The sequence below is a fragment of the Convolutriloba macropyga genome, chromosome 4 (assembly GCF_964194025.1).
Source record: "Convolutriloba macropyga chromosome 4, txConMacr16.3, whole genome shotgun sequence".
NCBI lineage: Eukaryota > Metazoa > Xenacoelomorpha > Acoela > Convolutidae > Convolutriloba > Convolutriloba macropyga.
In genome coordinates this window covers 31,907,304-31,930,784 of record NC_134471.1, presented here as the reverse complement: position 1 = coordinate 31,930,784, position 23,481 = coordinate 31,907,304, and the positions used below count along the sequence as shown (strand labels likewise).

The window sequence follows — 23,481 nt, the reverse complement described above, 5'->3', positions numbered from 1 at the left end:
ATTTTACAGTTAGACCATGACCGTACTTACTGCATGAATTCTAACTTCCGTTCACTTGAAACAGAGAGCCAAACGTGAAAAAGGTGACATAAAATATTCCCGGCAGGTTGCCGGAAAATAGCCGCCGTTGATGCCCATAACCACGATTGAGATGGAAAGAAGAGAAAATACTAATCAAAAAAATAATTTTTGTAGAAAAATCATTTTCAAGTGCGAACTGTTTCGATGTCATTTTTGCAGCTCAACAAACTCCTGTTTCGTAGTGGGACGACACAGGGGGCTAGTATCAATACCAATAAGCATTACAGGTGGTAACTATGAACAAAGTTCGAGTAAAGGGCATCTAGAATTGGGCTTTATGGGTTTATCCCGTTTCTATTTCTGATTTTGGTTTTGATTCAGACTCTGTTCATTTTGAATAGCTTTGCTGAGCAACAGCTGTCTACAAACACTTTTAGAGAAGAGTGAGAGACACTATGAGAAGAGTGAAACTAGCCTAGATAAGTCGAAAAGATTTCACGCAAAATGTTAAAAACATAGCAGGACAAGACATGAATTACAATTCGAAGAATTGATTAAACCAATGACCTGACAATTAATACGTTTAGCAATTATCATTTTAGCTATTATGACCATATATGCGCAAAAGTCTAAAAACAGTTATCAAAAACTTTCCAAAATTTGTTTCGGAAACAAAGAAATACACTTTATGAAAACATTGACTCTACGCATCCTTAGAATGAGGACACAATACAACAATCTTGTGGGAATAAATGACGAAGCAAGACAGTCAAAAACTAAGATAATGATCAACATCAGAATGTCATCAAATTAAAAAATCCAGAAAGACAGCGGCGTAAGAGATCCTCAAAACTACTTGCCAAAATCCTTTATCACAGCATATAAAAAAACTCTAAAATTTACAATATAACTTTTAGCAGTATTAATGACCAAAAACGACGGCTAAAAGTTTGAGCAAAAAAGGCCAAAATTGCGCCACACTAGAAGGGCATTAAAAACTGTTTATTTTTCACTAAGCAAAAAGTAAAGAACATAGCCGGCAGATTGCCGGAAAATAGCCGACGTTGACGCGCTAGGCGCACATCGTGATTGACATAGAAGAAAGAAAGATTGAAATTGATAATAATTTTCCTAAGTTTCAGAAATTGTTCTAATTCAGTGTGCAGTCTCAGTTATATTCTAAAGCTAGACTTACTTCAGCTTCTAAACTGAAGGGTATTTTGCTTAATACTAAAATCAGTTAGCAATCACTCCAATGAACTTTGATAACCTAATGCACTATGACTTAATGACCGTTTTTTATCGAATTATCCCGTTTCTTTTGATTGTGCTCTTTCGAAATTGACCGTATTCACTATATTGCATAATTCAATGCTAGCAAGGATTTAGAATCCATTCAGTTGAAACAGTGAGGTAAGTCAGAGGTCAAACGTGAAAATCGTGACTTATGTTAAACGAAAAAGGTGATCAAAAGGTAAAACGCATTTTAAAAAGGCGACCGCCTAAATAATAGCCTTTTGAGAGGCCGACGGCGGCTTTTAAAAATAAAAATATGCCAGACAGACAAAACAACCTTTCGAGAAAATCGCCAACATTTTTTGAAAAAAGCCTAAAAGCCACATCGATAAACCAAATCTTCATTTGTTTCAAGTGCGGAGACAGCAAAAAATACAAAAAAAACAAACTCAAAAATCCACTTAAACTTTTGAAAAGGGTTTCAGTAAAAACCACATTAAGCACTATCTAGAACTGAAACAATTATAATGACCAATTTAAGCCTCATAAGCAACCTAGGAAACCTAACATTAACGATAATCTTTCACAAATGAGACTTTTCATAACTTTTCTGAAAACAAATTGAACAATAAAAACTAGCGAAACTCAATGAAAATCATTAGCCATGAACAGTACCATTAAAGAGTTTCATTTATGCCTCAAAATTGAGAACGGTCGTTAACGATACTAAAGACATAACAAAACAGAAACACTTATCATACTTATCATTTTAAAAGCACTCACGAGAGGAAACACTGCAAACAGAAGTCAATTTGCCGCATGTGAAAAAAATGCTTTCGCTCGAATATCAGTTCTCACTCCATTTTAAAGGTAATTTAAAAAGTCAAGCTTCAAACCAACTTGGTTTTTGGCTCCCTTTACTACACCATCTTAATTATATCACCACTCTAATTGACTTCTCACAGAAGTAAAAAAAAGCCCCAAAACAGTGGAAACAGATCTTAAGAAAAAAAGCGCGCGACAATACAATCCAAATACTTTAGATTGTAAAAAATATATCAGGACAAGTCCAGATTTCCCGGATTACAATTCAAGGAAATTTCAATGGCTAAACAAGGAAAAAAATAGGGCTAGAAATTATTGGGACTGGATTACGAAAACCATTAAAAAACTATCAAAAGCCTCGAAAAACAGTTAAAAATCAAGGTCAAATGGCGGCATGTGGAAATAACCACATTCGGAAAACAATTTTTTTCAAATACCATTCTCTTTTTTTTACTTAAAATTAAAGAACAATAATTCTACGTCACAAAACCACCCGCATTTTCTTGTTTCGGCGTGCACAAAATCACCAACTTTCAGAAAATCAAGCTTTCAGAAATCATTAAAATATGTGAACGGAAAAATAGCCAAAACATTTGGAAAAAAAATCGACTCTTCGAGAAACTATCCCATCTAAAAACGATTACTTCAGCTCCTCATTCAAACCAAAAAAAACCAATTACAGCGAAATAATCAAAAATAGCTTCAAAAACAAACTAAAAAATTACAAACATTCAATTAGTTCTTTACATAAAACAAGAGAAAGCCAAGAAGCCTTTCCACTCAATGGGAAGAAATATTAAAAAGCTTGTGGACGAAACCGGAAACCAGAATAGTCACGTAAATTTCTCTAACTTTGGTTAATACCGAAAAACTGCATTCAAATGACAAAAAAGTTGCCAAGTCTCTCAATTCTGTCAAATTTCTTAGCAAAAAAATTGTTTCATAATAAAAAAAACCGCAGCTTAATGTTAACCAAATCCTTATCCAGCAAAAGGTCGCTCCTTAATTGCCAATTGAGGCAGTAAAATAAAAAAATTTCTGGGTGTCAGTGTTCTTATCTGGTACGCAAATTCTGCATATTCACTTGGATTCTAAAATTCCAATTAATTTATCTTCTAAACTGAACGCTATTAAGCACAATACTAATTCCAGCTAGCAATCGCTTTAATGAACTTGGATAACCTAATGCACTATGACTTAATGACCGGCTTCAAATGTTTATCCCATTTCATTTGACTTTGCTCTTTTGACTTTGACCGTATTCACTACATTACGTAAATCAATGAGTAAAAGAGTTTAAAATTCATTCAGTTGAAACAGTGAGTGAGGTAAGTCAGAAGTCAAACGTGAAAATCGAGACGTATGTGAAACGAAAAAAGTGATCAAAAGGTAAAGCGAATTAAGCAAAATAGGAGAGCGCCTAAATAATAGGCGTTGAGAGGCTGACGGTGGCTATTAAACATTCTGTTTTCGCTCCACTCTTCAATTTTGTTCAATTCTCAAACCACTCCCAATTTTGTCATCCGTTTCATTTCCTGGTTTAAAATTCAGTCAAGAAAATTGATTAAACATAACAGAATAACGTCGGGCGAATTGCTCTCAAACGACCGGCGAGCAATTGCCTTCCTCAGTATCTAGCAACGGTTTAGTGAGACAAGATTGATTGGGGGAACTTAATTCCCTCTGAGCGCTACCTGTTTTGCTAGTTTTTGAGGACGAAAAGTCAAATGAGTCAGACGAAAAATCGGTCAAGCACAAAATCACAAAGACCACAGGACTGATATAATTGCTACAAACTTCGTTTGAGAGCAATTAGAAAAAACACTTCTCCTCGAGTAGAAGAAAAACAGCGCCCCAAAACAAATCAAATTCTTCGAACTGTGAAAACATAGCCGGCAGATTGTCGGAAAAAAGCCACGATAGACGCTTGTGGCCTTCCATGAACTGAAACAACTAAAGAAATAAGATAGACAGATCGACCACCAGTCCTTTAAAAAACCACTAGACTTTTTGGGTTAGATTCGGACTGTCAATTTTAAGACGCATACGGTCTATAAGGAAAAAAACTTGAAGATCTTTTTCAAAATTTATATTCGAAATCAAAAACTCTAGACTAATACTCAAGAATTAGGGCATATAAGTTTGGCTCTACTTAGATGCACACTACTAATCCTTAATTATTAAAAGTTCATAAAATTTAAAATTCTATAAGTGAGTACAGAAGTCATTTTTGAGCTAGGTAAGTTACCCAATTGACCTAACAGCAGATATGAAGCTATGCACACAAATTTTAATTGCAAAGCAGTAGAAGTCACTGAAGTCATTGAAAAAGTAAATTCCAAGAAATCAGGTCGTAAGAATTTATCGATGGAGACGGCGAATTAAAAAAACATAGCAGAACAAGTCCTTTTGATCAACAAAATTTAAAAACAAAAAATCCATGTCAAAATGCCGAATGTGAACAGAAAAAAACTAGCGAACAGAAAAAAACAAGTGGGAATTTGGTTCAAACAAAAAAAAAACTAGGACTAGAATGAACTCTGAATGGATTGGGAAAACCATTTAGAAAAAAAAATCCAATCCAAAAAATCGAAAAAACAGTAATAAAAAAATCGAATTGAAATTGCCGCATGTGAACAAAAACCACTAGCTAGAAAGCGAATTTTTGTTCAAACACCGTTATCTCACTCTACTTTAAAAATAGAGCAAAGAAAATTCAAGCCGCAAAACCACTCGCTTTATCTCTCCAATTCCTGTTTCGGCGTGAGCAAAATCACTACTCCAATTTGATTTCAAAAATCGTGAAAATGTTTGAACAGATCTTAAAAAAAAGACAGCGCAGCGCCCCAAAACAATTCAAATTCTTTGAATTGTAAAAAACCACGATGTCCCCAATAATAGCCGCTATCGCTTCGCGGCTATAAAAAAAAGAGGAGCGCCTAAATAAAATCCGTTGAGGCCGACGGCGGCTATTAATCATCTTCAATTTTTATTTTACACAACTTAATGAGTTGGGTTGTTGACTTACATGTTGCTGTTTCCGAGGGGTATAAGTGACTTCTCTAAGAGATTGTTGAGACATTCTTCGAATCTAATCTGAGACTCCAGCAACGAATACAGTCCCTGAAAACAATCTTCCCTTGATTTGTAGAACCCACAAGTTAAAAGTCTACGTTTCTCTGGCAAAACTCTGTTTGACAACAATCGATTTTTTTCTCGTCTTCACAACTTATGCAATTAATTTAAAATTAACCAGCTGATGCATAAAAAGACAAGCATTACTTCCTCGCGGAGGACAACTCGTTTCCACGTACTTAAGTAGTCGTTTCTATTCCAAGTTTACATAAAGATTTACGCAACGTCATAATACCCAAATTCTTTTTGCTTCAATATTCCAGTAAAAAGTAAGCTTTTATTATGTTTTAGTATCCTAAAGCGGATAATTTGATCTCATGTCGGGTTGCGATAGCTTTATATCGAGTCCCAATGTCCCACTGAGGCATGGCCACTCGAACTGGTCTACCGTTTAAAACTTTTTAACTACACACTAAATTGTTCTCGTGTGAATCACACAAAAAATCGTGATTTCACACGAGAAAGTTTCAGAGTGTATACTTTAAAAAAAGCTGCCTCACTTATGCACTGTTACGCTTAAGCAATTCTGAATCTGACAAAAAGGGTAAACTATTGGGTATTTCGTCCTAACACCCTATTCCATCTACTACTACTACAGCATCATAATATGCCCTTTACTCATGCGTAATTTGTGACCTGTTTAAATTTTTTATTACTCAGTTAAAATCAACTTTGGTTTCAATCAATACCAACAACATCTTTATATTTAACATGCACAGTTGCGATATCACATTCAAGTGCTCTCCGCAATTCAAAGCAGTGGCGGCAGCATCATAATATAATGACAATGGTAAAATGACACGAAGCCAAGAATACACAAAAGCTTTCAGCACTTCTCCCCTTCAGCTGCTATACTAACCGTATCTACCTAAAAAACAAAGCAGCACAAAGATGCAATTTGATCACAAATTTCATCGGATCTATTTTGCACACCCCCATAAAAAATGTCTGTTGAAACACGCACAAGCTAGTTTTAAAACCCCAGAATTTGCAGTGCCAGAATTTAAAATGCCAGAAGTTCCTATACACATAACCAGAAGTGGACTTCATGCAATTTCCTCATTTTTCAAACGAGCAAGCTGTGCATTTTAAGCAAGTCTATATGACTCTGCTTAAAATCACTGAGTACTTCCTTACGACAAAAGCGTAAAATTCCATCCCAGATTTTATTAAATCATTTATGTTGACGCATATTGCGAATAGATGTGACACTCATGTGATGAACAGTGATATAAATTGATTGAATGAAAGACTTTAATGATATAACTCAGCTTGACGCTATGTAAATGATTGTTAACACTAGATGTTAGCGATGAAGAATTATCATACGAGATACTAACTAAGGAATAGTGAGATGTTTTATGCGATGCTTTTGGAGTATCTGTCGCCTGTTTGTTTGAAGACGAAGCTAAAACACACCAAACTTTTGTTTGGGTTATTGTCACCGGCCAAAACCAACCGAAATCAGAAAATTGCACTAGCGGAACAATTAAAGTCCGCGATAACCAGCATGCGGGTTCCGGACTACATCCAATAAAGAATGCAGTCATGGCCATGAACAGCGGTCCGCAACCACCAGACGTATAAAAAATTACAGATTACATCACTATTACATAACTATCGCCTTGACAGTTGTAGACGAGACGTCTACCACATCTCAGCCATAGCAAATTCTGAAAATGTAGCTATATGACTTTCTCATATCTTGATCAAAATGGTTCAAACTCTTTCTTTATAAGACATTCAGCTACCGCAAAACAGAATGCAGAACACGTTGACGTTGCGTAGCCCCTAGATGGCGGTCAACAGTGGGAGGGCGTCTTTGGCTGCGCAGGGCCACAACGGCATGAACGATGTGCAGGGGTGGGGATTGGTGTGAAGTGAGGGGAGAGGTTGTTGTTGGGGGTGGGGGCCAACCTCTAACAACCGCCCTTCATACCATAAGTCTCCAAAACAGTTTCTGTGAATCACATGCTTGGAGACTAGTGAGCTGAAAGGCTCTAAGAGAACTTAATACCCGCTACCTGTTCATCTGTTTTTGAGGACGAAAAGTCAAATGCGTCAGACGAAAAATCGCAAAAAGAACAAAACCAATCATATTTCTACAAACTTTGTTTGAGAACAATTAAAAAAGATATAATCATATTATAATCATTTAGTCATTATAATAAATACCTTATAACTTATACATATTAAACAAAAACAGAATGAACATTTCTTTATAACGTCGTAAAACAGAGTATCAAACAAAAAAGAACAATTTTTCATTTACTTTTCACGGGTTCTTTCTCTTCCTCTTACTAGTTGCTAGTCTAATTACTAGTTTAGTTACTTGTTACTAGTTTTCAATTTTTATAAAAGTTTTTTTTGGAGTTATACGGTGAATTTTTGTAAGAAATGCGGTGATTGCGATGAATGCGGTGAAAATAAATATTTCACCGCATTTCTTACAAAAATTCACCGCATATGATTTCCAAAGTTTACTCACTCTGCAACTGGTTTTCGATATTATCCGAACAAAAAAATTACAACTTCTAAAAGGAAAAAATTTGAAGACCCTAAGGAAAAAATTTGAAAAACATAAAAAAGAGAAGTTTTTTCTTTGAACTCTAAATTAATATTTTGAAAAATTAGTACCTTGCCGTTCTCTGTAATTTTATTTGCCCGTAACTGAATCCAATTGCACAGATGTTTACTCCTGATATACATGAAAACTATAGCAAACAATTTTTCTAGTTTACAATTGAGCATGGCATTCAAAGAACAAATAACGCGTGGCATCCACGGAGCAAATTATTTGGTACCATTTTGCTACGAAGTCCCTACAAAGAAGCAGCGTGAAGTAGAATGAGGCATTCGATAATTTTCAATCCGTGAATTTTCAATCGATGATTTTTTTAATATAACCAGCTCGAGCACACGTTTAATAAATCTCTCTTCAGTGTTGTTGTACTCTTTGCATTGTCAGTTTGAAATCGTTACAATTTTAACGCCTCTTGCCAAAAGATAAGAATTTGAAACATCAATTTTTTAGTTAAATTTATGATTCAGCTTTAAATTTAACCAAAAAAGCTAAATGACCTAGAAATCAAGTCAGCTGAAACCGATCAACTTTGCCAACAAATCTGATAGGAAAAGTAGACGTAAATCGGTTTGGCACTTAACAGAACTAGGAAAATTGTGGCAGCTTGTTATATCAGCTAATCATTGGCTCAAGGATGACAGTAGCTTGATCTTCAGATCATGAGTCAAATCAGGAAAAACGGCTTGTAGTAGTAGTAGTTAGAGATTTAAGGAATTACGCCCAGTGGTTTTCACCCCTTCCAGGATCACTGTACAGTCTGCCTTTAGTTGATTCTGAATTTTGAGATTGGACTCGTCTTCGTCTGAGAAGTCATTCTCGAAGAAATTCCAGTAGATTTTTGTACTTATTTATTTAACTCGTTTCTGTAAGGTTTGTACATCTTCAGCAGGACGTTAAACAGTAACTTTGTTCGTAAGAACGTTTGCTTAACCAAGTTTTCGGTGTGTTGAGTTCACCTTGTCTGGTCGTGTTGCAGGTGGTGCTTATTAATTGGGAGTCCAGGTTTATCTCTCGTACTTTACGTTTTGCAAAGCAAACAAATACAAGATGTTGTGAATCTCGATGTATGGACACAAAGGTAACTCCCCGCGAGATTTGAGTCTTTCTTTTTAGGGCAATGAACAATCAAGTATCTACTTGGATGCCATTTTTTGCACATGTTTAATTTCGGTCACGTTTTTACGACAAGGCCTCCATTTTTGAGAGGCAAAGGTGAGTATGGGCACAACATTGCTAATGTATGCATTTATCTTATGGACTTCACTTCAATGTGCGCCGAAGGCATAGAAAACGACTAAGGTGAAAAATGGCCTTTTTGACATTAAACAAAAGTATTAACAAGCAGGGGGATTTTTACAGCTAGATCAACTCTGCTAAAAGTTTCGGGGAAAAACAAAAAATGGAACAATTTACCAAAAAATAGATAATCGGTGACAGTAGATCAATCCGAACGACTGGACAAAAATTGGAAGAATGAAATGCACGCTCTACATGTATGGAAAGGAACAAAAACACTGAACGCGGCAATCCCTAACGTTTGAAAACTTAACTCTGTTGAAAAATACAGCTTTAAAATGACGAAATTTTCAATATTGAATATAATATAGTAAAAACGTGTGTTCCTACTGGTGCTAGGAAATTGAGCCGAAAGGAAAATTAGCCGAAAAGATTTTAACCAATCAGATTTGAGAACGATCGTGATATTTTGTTCGGTTGTGAGAGATTCATATCAAGTCCCATAGGCCGCTGAGGCATGGCCATGGCCCGCGAGGCATGGCCAAATGCGTTATTTTCATGTGTAATCGAGTTAGATAATTGCGCGTCCCACTTATGTTTGCTTACAGCAATTATCTCGTGCAATTATTTCTGCTACTAAGCCACATTTTCACTTTTTCGGCTAATATTCACGTCGGCTAGTTTTCCGGACACCGCTCCTACTAGAATTATTTAGATTAAACTTACATTCACTGTGAGAGTGAAGAGCTGAGAGGGGAGACGGTTCCTTGGCCGTCACATCAGATGCAACAACTTTAATGTGGTTAGCTGGAAACCAACCAATTGGTCCCGTTCCCTTCACGATGGAGATCAGTATTCAATTTCCTTTACATCCCAAACATGTATCAAAGTGGATCTCTTACGTTTTATTATTTGCAAAACTCAAACGTACGTCCTATAGTATTCTACAACAATTTACTTTGTATTGATATACATTTTGTAACTTGGGGTATAACGTACTTGGACGTCAATAACTTATATCTATCAAATATATTTTGATGTCTATAGAGCGAATTGAATATTGATCATGTTGCCTGTTGTGCGCCAGGTATTTGAAGTTGTCCTTCCCACCATCCCCCATCCACAACTTGCAATACAGTTAGACAGTCACCTTTCTTGAATTGAAGCTCATCTTCGTGATTTCCAACAAAATTGTACAACGCTTTTGCGGTGAATGGCACGGGTGGTACTGACTGTGGGGCCGACATTACTCAGTCAGAAACAGACCAATTGAGCTCTAAATAATACGCACCGCTGAATATGTAAGAGTTTGAATGAAAAACCTACAGAAAACCATTCTGCTCTGAAAAGAAAAGGAGACGTTCAAAGTCAAGCCCATAATAGTAGTGAACAGCGAGTTGGTCAAGCCACTATTGGTCAACACCGCATCCCGTCATAGTCATTTCAACTAACAAAAACCAAGTGAAATAATGTCGCTCAAGCAAGATTTTTGCTGGAGTTCGATTTGAAACAATTCATGCAATTAAGGCAGATATTCTCGATTTTTAAATGTTGCCCATAGAAGGTCAGTAGGGAACAATTTATTGTTGTTGCTGTTGTTGAGAATTCAGTGGAGTTGTAGGAAACTTCCACATTGTCTCAATTATACGATTTTTCAACCCAATCGTGTCCAATATGTCGACGTAATAATGCAATGTGTTCAGAGCTCTGCATGTACGGAATACAAATTCGCCTCTCGCCTTTTCTGTTCTCTTCTTCAAGTTAAATACATCGGAGACTCTCGCTTTCATCTCAACAACTTCTGGCAGATCAATTGATTTTTCTTCAGAGTACAGTTTTCTCAGCAGTACGATATCATTCAATTGCATGAACAGGATTAGATTCTTCAGTTGCGTGGCATAGTCGGAGTTCTTCTTGCTTGTCCCTTTCTAGCACCCACTTCAGCAATTTCTTTTGAAACAGCTCCAAGTTCTTAATGCCCGCCACTAAGTTGATTGCTGAGGTCTCCAAAACAAATTAATTGGTTGGCCAAATGGCAATTCATGGGAACTAATACTTCAAAGTTCGGACTTTTTCCCTGTGTTCCCTCTCCCCTAAGCTTAGTCGGTGCATTCTATTTGCAACCCAAGACGCACGTGGCATATTTTTTCACAATTCCTAACTACTCCAAAACCTAACTACTGTCTACCACAATGATTTACAACCCAATAAACGCATTGCTCAGCGACTAAATACTAATCAATGATATTTCGGACTTTTTGCGCACAATCGAAGAACAGATTGGACAAACTTATAAAGAAACTTTCCTTGGCGTGCATATTGTTGTTGTTGTTGGGGATTTACAGCTGTGCTGAAGGGTCTAAAGTCCCAGTCATCAAATTAAAATAATGTCCAATAGTTTCTACAGTTTTGACAATCGCAGAACAATTGCCAAGTGCAAATATTTAGCTCAGAAAATTTCTTCTCGAAAAAATTCCACATTGTACGTAATAATCGCTCTTTTAGTCCAGATGGTTCCCTTAAGTTTATTAAATTTTCTAGGCGGTTTCCAATTCGACAGGTTTTAAAGGTGAATTCGCTGCGCGCTTTCTCTGTTCGAGTTTTCGTCATTTTGAAAATTGTGCTAAAAACAAAGGGACAAAAATTTGTCAATTGCGTATACAAAAAATTCCAAAGCCTTTTGACACCCTTATAGTTTTAGGTTGCAACAATTATCTCTCGCATGAGTGAAAAACGTCAGCGATAGGTTAGCCGAAACGCTTCCTGGGTGGCTTCGACAGAGGTGAAAGGGTAATCTCGACGATATTTCTCTTGAAGCCAAAGACCTGCAAGAAGCTTCGGAATAAATTCTAGCAGAAAGCACAGTGACCTAAAACAATTCAACAGTTCCTGGAAAGCGCAAAAATATCGAACACGATTAAGTGCATTACAGGAGAGCACTCATTCGGTATCTTCACTCAGAAGGACGAAATCAAAGGAAAAACTGAACGTGAACTACACGAAGAACCCATAACCCTCACAAGCCAAAGCCAATCCAGACTATTTTGTTTTTCAACAAGAATTAATTTCCATTATATATCAACCCTCTATACCTGAAAACAAGGCGGCCATGACAACCCTCATCTGTTAACAACAATCATCTGAAAATATCTCATCTCTCAAATGGCGGCCATGACAACCCATCGAAGCCACGGTCAGTCAGTTTTAAACGCTATCTAAAAGAGGCGCATTATGACAAGATTCAAGGACAACTCAGCCAATATGGAATCAATGGTCCATCAGGATTTAAAGCCATTGAACGAATACCTTTTGTGACATACTTCAAGAAAAATCTGCCGATACTTCAAAAGTTTTATCTAAAAATGCCATCAAGTCAGGCAGCAAAAAATTTCCCGATGAACATTTGCCATCATACAACGTATGTCTCCTCATACCAATCAAAAAAACCTTGGCGTTAGAGCCATTGGCGTTGGAGAAGTTCTGTGCTACTTTTGAGAAGTATCATGAAGCCCACAAAAGAATTTGCGTTTTCTTGCAGAGTAAGCTCAGCCTAAGATAGGAGAAAAATAATGAATACGCGATGCCGTTTGCTAACGACACTCCCCAAAAACGAAGAAGTATTACCAAAAGACTTGGGACAAAAGTCCCAAAAAGATATACCCAGGGGAATCTTATTGTACAGTGTAGCAATTCTCTATTGTGTGGACCTTACGCACAACTCGACGGAAACAAAAAAATTGTACACAGACGCTGGCATTGCAATAAAACAAGGTTACAGAATCTATCCGGATTTAACTGAAGAATCTAATTTCACGAATTTATCTGATCACTGTCATTTTCTATACCTTGTGAATGTGCCTCAATTTAAACTAATTAAAAAACCACGCGAAATCCAAAAACCAAACAAAACCTATGTCAATAGTGTGGAAGGTTGCCGTGTTCAGGAATTAGTTGTTCGCAAAAAATTGCTAAATTAATTACAAACCGAAATCGTAAGAAACCACAACATATACTCAGACGCAACAATACAAAATATTACGAATAATGACTGAGGTTGACAGAGCAACATTTTGTCCGTTTTTCTTCACATGCACTGTGGAGTTGACCCCATCAGCTTCGAAAGCGCTGAAACAAAAGGCATCAAAGCTCTCTCTCCGCGAAAAGAGGACAGCTACGCTATCATATCAAAAAAATCAGCTTTACTCTCCTAAGGAGTTCCGTCCTCTGAGTTCTTCGGTCAAGGACGCTTAGAGGGCGCAAAATGGTCGATGCTTCAATGGGAGCTGTGGTTGAAGAAGGGAGGCGGTTCCTGTGACTCATCTATTTTTGTCATTAGTTTTTTGTTTTCTAATGCTGTCTGTCTTTTGTTTTATTTTCTCAATCTGTTTGTATATATTAGCATTATATTGATAGATTCAAAGAACACGAAATGCTCTATGAAGACGTATGTTTGCAGGGCCCTGGACCAGGCAATATTCAGCCAGTGTTGGGGAATTGCATTTCACAAAGTGATAATTTATACAAACATTGGCTGAGAAAGCTATAAAAAAAGTCAGACAGCATTAGAAAGCCACACATGACGAAAGAAGATGAGTCGAACTAACAGCCTCCCTTCCTTAAACACAGCTCACATGGAAGCATCGATAATTTTGCGCCGCCTAAGCGTCCTTGCACAACGAATGCAGAGGATGGAACTCCTTAGCAGAGCAAAGCTGATTTTCTTTGATATGATATTAGCGTAGCTGTCCCCTTTTCGCGCAGAGAGCTTTGATATTTGTTTAAGCGCTTCTGAAGCTCATGGGGCGAGCTCTACAGTGCATTTGTTGAAAAGCGGACGAAATATTGCTCTCTCATTCTCAGTTATTCTTCCTTATATTTTATATTGTTGCTTCTGAGTTTATGTCGTCTTTTCTTAAGATTTCGGTTTGTAAATAATTAAAATTTTCTTTGTTCATTATTCGTTCTTTTCAATTGATTCATTGTACTTAAAGATTTCGCTGCTGCTTTCCGGATAACACTGAACAAGTTCGCAAAGGAATCGCAAAGTTCATTATGTCTCATTTTGTTGTATCCTCTTTTCGGATAGTTGAGGCCACGTGTTACAAGGAAGTTTTTTTCGTTGCATGCGATTAGTGATAGCAATTTCACTGGGTCCCAGCCATACCGAAGGGCAATGTTATCACGGAAGTCTCTTTTCCGCAGCTGAGTCAAGTGAGTGAATCTCTTTGTTATTCAATCCGCCTTTAAATCTCGTCCTTTTTGATTTGATACCCAGCTCTTTCTTTAATTTTTTTATGTATAATTTTTGTTGCTTTGGTTCGGCTTTGTACGAGCTAAGAAGGTCAATTTCTGCTGAACTGAAGAAGTGAACAATTTATAAATGTTTTGAGGTGAAACGTTAACATGAACCGACAGTTTTGCCGCCGTTGGCAATGTACTTTTGAATTGTGAAGCAATTGCTAAGAAATTCAATAAAGGAGATATTGGAAATTCCATACATCGAAATCCCAAGAGGGTGGCCGTGGGTTGTACCTTCATGAGACAATATTGATTATTTGTTGATATACAACTTTGAGGGTTCACTTTATGACTTGCATGCAAAATGAAAGAATGAAGGGTATAATTTTTCAATTTTTCTAAAGGCATGATCACGGTTGAGACTATGGAAAGCTTTTTTTGCGTCGAACTTTTTGCGTCGAAATCAGAAAATCGAAAGAGACGTAGCTATGTGGACTGCTAGTTGAGCAATTGTTTTGCATGGATCAGTTGAGGACTAGTTAAAGGATGTCATAAGCCTTTGCCACTTGTTGGAATCCAGTCCAAAATGGCCATGACTTTTATGCGTCTTCATGGCAGACTTTCTAATCATTGAGGCATTGAGTTTTTAAACACACATAGATGGTACGGTAAACGCTTTGGATGTTCATTGTTCGCTAGATAAATCAAACTTGCGTAAGAAATCAAGGACTGTTTTCTTGTCAATTTTTTCAGTTGAAGAAAGGACACCATCTTTTGCTATTTCTGTAAGAGTTGGAATGACATTAGAGATTTTTTTGTTGATATGTATTTATCAAATTTTATATATTCATCAACAGATTGTTTTGCTTTAGTTCTGCTCATACGCTCCTGTATAGATTTTGCTTCAAGAAACAGGGAATCTATATCCCACTTTAACCATTGATCTGACGGTCTTGTAATGTTTGTAATTAATTAAATTTTTCTTTGCTCATTCTTCGTTCTTTTTAATTAATTCATTGTACTTATAGATATCGCTACTGCTTTCAGGACATCACTTAACAAGTTCGCAAAGGAATGGCAAAGTTCATTATGTCTCATTTTGTTGTATCCTCTTTTCGGATAGTTTAAGCCACGTGTTAAAAAGAAGTTTTCGTTGCATGCGCATAGTGATAGTGATTTCACTGGGTCCAAGCCATACCGAAGGGCAATGTTATCACAAAACTCGCTTTTTGTTAGATCAAAGTGATATCCTTTTAATGGAATAGGGTTCATCCAGCTTGATGCTCTCTTTTCCTTAGCTGAGTCAAGTGAGTGAATCTCGTTGTTATTCAATCCGCTTTTAATTTTCGTCTGTTTCGAATTGATACCAAGCTCTATTTTTCAATTTATTTCATGTATGATTTGTTGTTGTTTTAGTTCGGCTTCGGGTAGAGATAGGGATAACGGACTCGAAAGTTGAACTGATCGTTCATAATACTTAAAACTATCTTCAGGTTTAAGGATGTTCAGGCCACCCTCCTTTATCGGCAACGAAAAGATGTTCTGTATTTTTGATTAGAGGCGGAAAAGTGTAATAGATTAGATAATAGCTAATCGTAGGTTGATTTCAAAAATTCTTCTAACAGGTCTGCATTTTTTGATGTTGAACGGGCTAAGAACGTCAATGTGTTGAGGTGAAACGTTAACATGAACGGCCATCATTTAGATCTTTCAAGATTTCTTCTCCACATTTTTAGAACATATTACAATACCAAGTACTCTACTACCGTCTAATTTTTCCTCTTCGTCTTAAAAAAAAATCTTTTGAGCTTTTTCAAAAAGATGTTCTTTGGTAATGATAAGGCATTTGTTAAGATCGTAAGAAAGACAAGACCATATTTTTTCAATGAGTCAAAAAATTCTTTGAAGTTGTTAAGAGAGCCGACAGTGTTGCCATCGTTGGCAAGGTATTTTTGAATTGTGAAGCAACTGCTAAGATGTTCAATTGAGGGGATATTGGAAATTCTATACATCAAAATTGCAAGGGGTGGCCGTGGGTTGTACCTTCATGAGACAATATTGATTATTTGTTGATATACAAATTTGACGGTTCACTTTATGAATTACATACAAAATGAAAGAAAGAAGAGTATAATTTCTCAATTTTTTTAAGGGCATTATCACGGTTGAGACTATGGAAAGCTTTTTTTGCTTCGATCAGCAAGATCGCCTCCGAATCTGTGTTTTTGGAAGCAGCTCCCAAGGTTTTAATTGCTCGTTTAGTTCTTGCTTTTTGAACTGAACAGAGTAGTTGATCAGCACCTTTTATCGAAAGGTTGGTTTTAATACATTTTACAGTAATTCTTCCAATAATTCGCCTGAGGCTTCCCCAATTCCTATCGTTTGTACACCGGGGCCATCATCAAGTGCTAGCATTCAAAATGAATTATACGGAAGAAGGAAAATCAAAAGAGACGTAGCTATGCGGGCTGCTAGTTGAGCAATTGTTTTGCATAGATTAGATGAGGACAACTTATAGGATGTCATAAGCCTTTGCCATTTGTTGGAGTCCAGGCCTGAATGGCCATGACTTCCATGCGTCTTCAAGGCAGACTTTCTAATCATTGAGGCATTGAGTTGTTGAACACACATAGATGGTATGGTAAACGCTTTTGATGTTCATTGTTCGTTACATAAATCAAACTCGCGTAAGAAATTAAGGACTGCTTTCTTGTCAATTTTTTCAGTTAAAAAAGGACACCACTTTTCGCTATTTCTGTATGAGTTGGAATGACATTAGAGATTTCTTTTAATAATATGTATTTATCAAATTTTATGTATTCATCGACAGATTGTTTTGCTTTAGTTCTGCTCATACGCTCCTCTATAGATTTTACTTCAAGAAACAGGGAATATATATACCACTTTACCCATTGATCTAACCGTCCTGCAATGGTTTAGTTATTCGAGGCGTCATTCTTCTTTCCTGTTCTTGAAAGAATTAGATGAGGCATCACCATTGCGCAGTACGTTGCATTTCCGCGTTGGAACTATTGGAATTGGCAGACAGGATATCATTCAAAGATTTGCTAAACATAAGTCCTGTATTGTTTCTTGCAGCGTAAAAAAATTGCTTTCCAGTGAACTACCTGATATCAGCGTAGCTGTCCTCTTTTCGCGCAGAGAGCTTTGATGCCATCTGTTTAAGCGCTTTTGAAGCTCATGGGGCGAGCTCTATTGTGCTTTTAACGAAAAGCGGACAAAAAGTTGCTCTCTCAACCTCAGTTATTCTTCGTAATATTTTATATTGTTGCTTCTGAGTTTATGTCGTCTTTTCTTAAGATTTTGGTGTGTAATTAATTAAATTTTTTTTGTTCATTCTTCGTTCTTTTAAATTGATTCATTGTACTTATAGATTTGGCTACTGCTTTCAGGACATCATTTAACAAGTTCGCAAAGGAATCGCAAAGCTCATTATGTCTCATTTTGTTGTAACCTCTTTTCGGATAGTTGAGGTCACGTGTTACAGTGAAGTTCTCGTTGCATGTGCATAGTGATAGTGATTTCACTGTGTCCCAGCCATACCGAAGGGCAATGTTATCACGAAACTCTCTTTTTGTTAGATTAAAGTGATAACCTTTTAATGGCATAGGGTTCATCCAGCCTGGTGCTCTCTTTTCCTTAGCTGAGTCAAGTGAGTGAATCTCGACTTTATTCAGTCCGCTTTTAATTTTCGTCTGTTTTGATTTGATACCAAGCTCTTTTTTTCAATTTATTGCAAGTATGATTTGTTGTTGTTTTAGTTCGGCTTCGGGTAGAGATAGGGATAACAGACTCGAAAGTTGAACTGATCGTTCATAATACTTAAAACTATCTTCAGGTTTAAGGATGTTCAGGCCACCCTCCTTTATCGGCAACGAAAAGACGTTCTGTATTTTTGATTAGAGGCAGAAAAGTTTAATAGATTAGATAATAGCTAATCGTAAGATGATTTCAAAAATTCTTCTAACAGGTCTCCATTTTTTGATGTTGAACGGGCTAAGAACGTCAATGTGTTGAGGTGAAACGTTAACATGAACGGCCATCTTTTATAACAGTGATTCTGTTTTTTTATTGATCTTTCTAAAAATTTATTTTCCACTTTATTAGAACATATTACAAAAACAAGTACTCTACTACCGTGTAATTTTTCCTCTTTGTCTTAAAAAAACTTTCTGAGCTTTTTCAAAAAGATGTTCTTTGGCAATGATGTGGCATTTGGTAAGATCGTAAGAAAGACAAGACCATGTTTTTTCAATGAGTCAAAAAAAAAATTTTGAAGTTGTCAGGAGAGCCGACAGTGTTGCCATCGTAGGCATGGTACTTCTGAATTGTGAAGCAATTGCTGAGAAGTTCAATTAAGGGGATATTGGAAATTCCATACATCGAAATCGCAGGGGAGTGGCCGTGGGTTGCACCTTCATGAGACAATATTGATTGTTTGTTGATACACAAAATCAACGGTTCACTTTATGAATTACATACGAAATGAAAGAAAGAAGGGTATAATTTCTCAATTTTTCTAAGGACAATATCACGGTTGAGAATATAGAAAGCTTTTTTGCGTCGATCAGCAAGATCGCCTCCGAATCTGTATTTTTAAAAGCAGCTGTCAATGTTTCAATTGCTCGTTTAGTTCTTGCTTTGTGAACTTAACAGAGTGGTTGATCAGCACCTTTTATCAAAAGGTTGCTTCTAATACATTTTACAGTAGTTCTTCCAATAATTCGCCTGAGGTCTTCCCCAATTCCTATCGGTTGTACACCGGGGCCATTATCAAGTGCTACCATTCAATATGAATTATACGGAAGAAGGAAAATCAAAAGAGAGGTAGCTATGCGGACTGCTAGTTGAGCAATTGTTTTGCATAGATCAGTTGAGGAAAATTTAAAGGATGTCATAAGCCTTTGCCATTTGTTGGAATCCAAGCCGGAAGGGCCATGACTTCCAAGCGTCTTCATGGCAGACTTTCTAATCATTGAGGCATTGAGTTTTTAAACACACATAGATGGTATTGTAAACGCTTTGGTTGTTCATTGTTCGTTAGATATATCAAACTCGCGTGACAAATCAAGAACTGCTTTTTTGTCAACTTTTTGAGTTAAAAAGAGGACTTCCCTTTTCGCTATTTCTGTAAGAGTTGGAATGACATTAGAGATCTCGTTTAATGATATGTATTTATCAAATTTTATGTATTCATCAACAGATTGTTTTGCTTTAGTTCTGCTCATACGCTCCTGTATAGATTTTGCTTCAAGAAACAGGGAATATATATACCACTTTACCCATTGGTCTAACCGTCCTGCAAGGGCTTAGTTATTTGAGGCGTCATTCTTCTCTCCTGTTCTTGAAAGAATTAAATGAGGCATCACCATTGCGCAGTACGTTGCGTTTCCGCGTTGGAACTATTGGAATTGGCAGACAGGATAGCATTCAAAGATTTGCTAAACATAAGTCCTGTAATGTTTCTTGCAGCGTAAAAAAATTGCTTTCCAGTGAACTACTTGATATCAGCGTAGCTGTCCTCTTTTCTCGCAGAGAGATTTGATGCCATTTGTTTAAGCGCTTTTGAAGCTCATGGGGCGAGCTCTATTGTGTATTTAACGAAAAGCGGAAAAAATGTTACTCTCTCAACCTCAGTTATTCTTCGTAAGATTTTATATTGTTGCTTCTGAGTTTATGTCGTCTTTTCTGAAGATTTCAGGTTTGTAATTTTTCTTTGTTCATTCTTCGTTCTTTTTAATTATTCATTGTACTTATAGATTTCGCTACTGCTTTCAGGACATCACTTAACAAGTTCGCAAAGGAATTGCAAAGTTCATTATGTCTCATTTTGTTGTATCCTTTTTTCGGATAGTTCAGGCCACGTGTTACAGAGAAGTTTTCGTTGCATGCGCATAGTGATAGTGATTTCACTGGGTCCAAGCCATCCTGAAGGGCAATGTTATCACGAAACTCGCATTTTGCTAGATCAAAGTGATATCCTTTTAATGGCATAGGATTCATCCAGCTTGATGCTCTATTTTCTTTAGCTGAGTCAAGTTAGTGAATCTTGTTTTTCTTCAATCCGCTTTTAATTTTCGTCTGTTTTGATTTGATACCAAGCTATTTCTTTCAATTTATATTTATTTCATGAATGATTTGCTCAGTGTTGTTTTAGCTCAGTTTCGGGCAGAGATAGGGATAAGGACAAGAAAGTTGAACAGATCGTTCATAATACTTAAAATTATCTTCAGGTTTAAGGATGTTCAGGCCACCCTCCTTTATGGGCAACGAAAAAATGTTCTGTATTTTTGATTATAGGCGGAGAACTTTAACAGATTAGGTAATAGCTAATCGTTGGTTGATTTCTCAAATTCTTCTAACAGGTCTCTATATTTTGATGTTGAACGAGCTAAGAAGGTCAATGTGTTGAGGTGAAACGTTAACATGAACGGCCATCTTTTATAACAACGATTTCTGTTTTTATTGATCTTTCTAAAATTTTCTTTTTCACATTATTAGAACATATTACAATACCAAGTACTCTACTACCGTCTAATTTTTCCTCTTCGTATTAAAAAATCTTCTGAGATTTTTCAAAAATATGTTCTTTGGTAATGATGTGGCATTTTGTAAGATCGCAAGAAAGACAAGACCATGTTCTTTCAATGAGTCAAAAAACTTTTTGAAGTTGTCAAGAGAGCCGACAGTGTTGCCATCGTTGGCATGGTACTTTTGAATTGTGAAGCAGTTGCTAAGAAGTTCAATTAAGGGGATATTGGAAATTCCATACATCGAAATCCCAAGAGGGTGGCCGTGTGTTGTACCTTCATGAGACAATATTGATTATTTGTTGATATACAACTTTGAGGGTTCACTTTATGACTTGCATGCAAAATGAAAGAATGAAGGGTATAATTTTTCAATTTTTCTAAAGGCATGATCACGGTTGAGACTATGGAAAGCTTTTTTTGCGTCGAACTTTTTGCGTCGAAATCAGAAAATCGAAAGAGACGTAGCTATGTGGACTGCTAGTTGAGCAATTGTTTTGCATGGATCAGTTGAGGACAACTTAAAGGATGTCATAAGCCTTTGCCATTTTTTGGAATCCAGGCCGGAAGGGCCATGACTTCCAAGCGTCTTCATGGCAGACTTTCTAATCATTGAGGCATTGAGTTTTTAAACACACATAGATGGTATGGTAAAAACGCTCTGGTTGTTCATTGTTCGTTAGATATATCAAACTCGCGTGACAAATCAAGGACTGCTTTTTTGTCAACTTTTTCAGTTAAAAAGAGGACTCCACCTTTCGCTATTTCTGTAAGAGTTGGAATGACCTTAGAGATCTCTTTTAATGATTTGTATTTATCAAATTTTATGTATTCATCAACAGATTGTTTTGCTTTAGTTCTGCTCATACGCTCCTGTATAGATTTTGCTTCAAGAAACAGGGAATATATATACCACTTAACCCATTGATCTAACCGTCCTGCAATGGCTTAATTATTTGAGGCGTCATTCTTCTTTCCTGTTCTTGAAAGAATTAAATGAGGCATCACCATTGCGCAGTACAATGTATTTCCGCGTTGGAACTATTGGAATTGGCAGACAGGATATCATTCAAAAATTTGCTAAGCATAAGTGCTGTATTGTTTCTTGCAGCGTAAAAAAATTGCTTTCCAGTGAACATCTTGATATCAGCGTAGCTGTCCTCTTTTTGCGCAGAGAGCTTTGATGCCATTTGTTTAAGCGCTTTTGGAGCTCATGGGGCGAGCTCTATTGTGTATTTAACGAAAAGCGGACAAAATGTTGCTCTCTTAACCTCAGTTATTCTTCGTATTATTTTATATAGTTGCTTCTGAATTTATGTCGTCTTTTCTTAATATTTCAGTTTGTAATTTTTCTTTGTTCATTCTTCGTTCTTTTTAATTATTTCATTGTACTTATCGATTTCGCTACTGCTTTCATGACGTCACTTAACAAGTTCGCAAAGGAATTGCAAAGTTCATTATGTCTCGTTTTGTTGTATCCTCTTTTCGGATAGTTCAGGCCACGTGTTACAGAGAAGTTTTCGTTGCATGCTCATAGTGATAGTGATTTCACTGGGTCCAAGCCATACCGAAGGGCAATGTTATCACGAAACTTGCATTTTGTTAGATCAAAGTCATATCCCTTTAATGGAATAGGGTTCATCCAGCTTGATGCTTTCTTTTCTTTAGCTGAGTCAAGTTAGTGAATCTCATTTTTATTCAATCCGCTTCTAATTTTCGTCTGTTTTAATTTGATACCAAGCTATTTTTTTCAATTTATATTTATTTCATGTATGATTTGTTGTTGTTTTAGTTCGGTTTCGGGCAGAAATAGGGATAAGGGACTCGAAAGTTGAAGAGATCGTTCATAATACTTAAAACTATCTTCAGGTTTAAGGATGTTCAGGCCACCCTCCTTTATCGGCAACGAAAATATGTTCTGTATTTTTGATTATAGGCGGAAAATTTTAACAGATTAGGTAATAGCTAATCGTAGGTTGATTTCTCAAATCCTTCTAACAGGTCTCCAATTTTTGATGTTGAACGAGCTAAGAAGGTCAATGTGTTGAGGTGAAACGTTAACATGAACGGCCATCTTTTATAACAACGATTTCTGTTTTTTATTGATCTTTCTATAAATTTCTTTTTCACATTATTAGAACATATTACAATAACAAGTACTCTACTACCGTCTAATTTTTCCTCTTCGTATTAAAACAATCTTCTGAGATTTTTCAAAAAGATGTTCTTTGGTAATGATGTGGCATTTTGTAAGATCGTAAGAAAGACAAGACCATGTTCTTTCAATGAGTCAAAAAACTTTGAAGTTGTCAAGAGAGCCGACAGTGTTGCCACCGTTGGCATGGTACTTTTGAATTGTGGAGCAATTGCTAAGAAGTTCAATTAAGGGGATATTGGAAATTCCATTCATCGAAATCTCAAGGGGGTGGCCGTGGGTTGTACCTTCATGAGACAATATTGATTATTTGTTGATATACAACTTTGACGGTTCACTTTATGAATTACATGCAAAATGAAAGAAAGAAGGGTATTTTTTCAATTTTTCTAAAGGCATGATCACGGTTGAGACTATGGAAAGCTTTTTTTTGCGTCGATCAGCAAGATCGCCTCCGAATCTGTATTTTTGAAAGCAGCTCTCAATGTTTTTATTGCTCG

At 36.5% G+C, this 23,481-nt stretch overlaps 2 protein-coding genes across 8 annotated transcripts in view; one reads left to right on the top strand and one right to left on the bottom strand.

Annotated features, from left to right (window-relative positions):
• LOC142337619 (rho guanine nucleotide exchange factor 7-like) overlaps nucleotides 1–10,375 on the bottom strand; it is a 111,922-nt gene extending 101,547 nt beyond the window's left edge. For all 7 annotated transcript variants that reach the window (XM_075386974.1, XM_075386975.1, XM_075386976.1 and 4 more), the window contains exons 1-4: nucleotides 10,111–10,375; nucleotides 9,764–9,872; nucleotides 6,558–6,625; nucleotides 5,111–5,205 (exon numbers count right to left, since the gene is read on the bottom strand). In XM_075386974.1, the coding sequence (XP_075243089.1) occupies nucleotides 5,111–5,205; nucleotides 6,558–6,625; nucleotides 9,764–9,872; nucleotides 10,111–10,284 (446 nt within the window). In that variant the 5' untranslated portion in view covers nucleotides 10,285–10,375. The remainder of the gene's footprint in view (nucleotides 1–5,110; nucleotides 5,206–6,557; nucleotides 6,626–9,763; nucleotides 9,873–10,110) is intronic.
• LOC142337623 (ubiquitin-conjugating enzyme E2-17 kDa-like) overlaps nucleotides 1–23,481 on the top strand; it is a 461,614-nt gene that overhangs the window by 304,020 nt on the left and 134,113 nt on the right. The gene's annotated exons all lie outside the window — the stretch shown is intronic.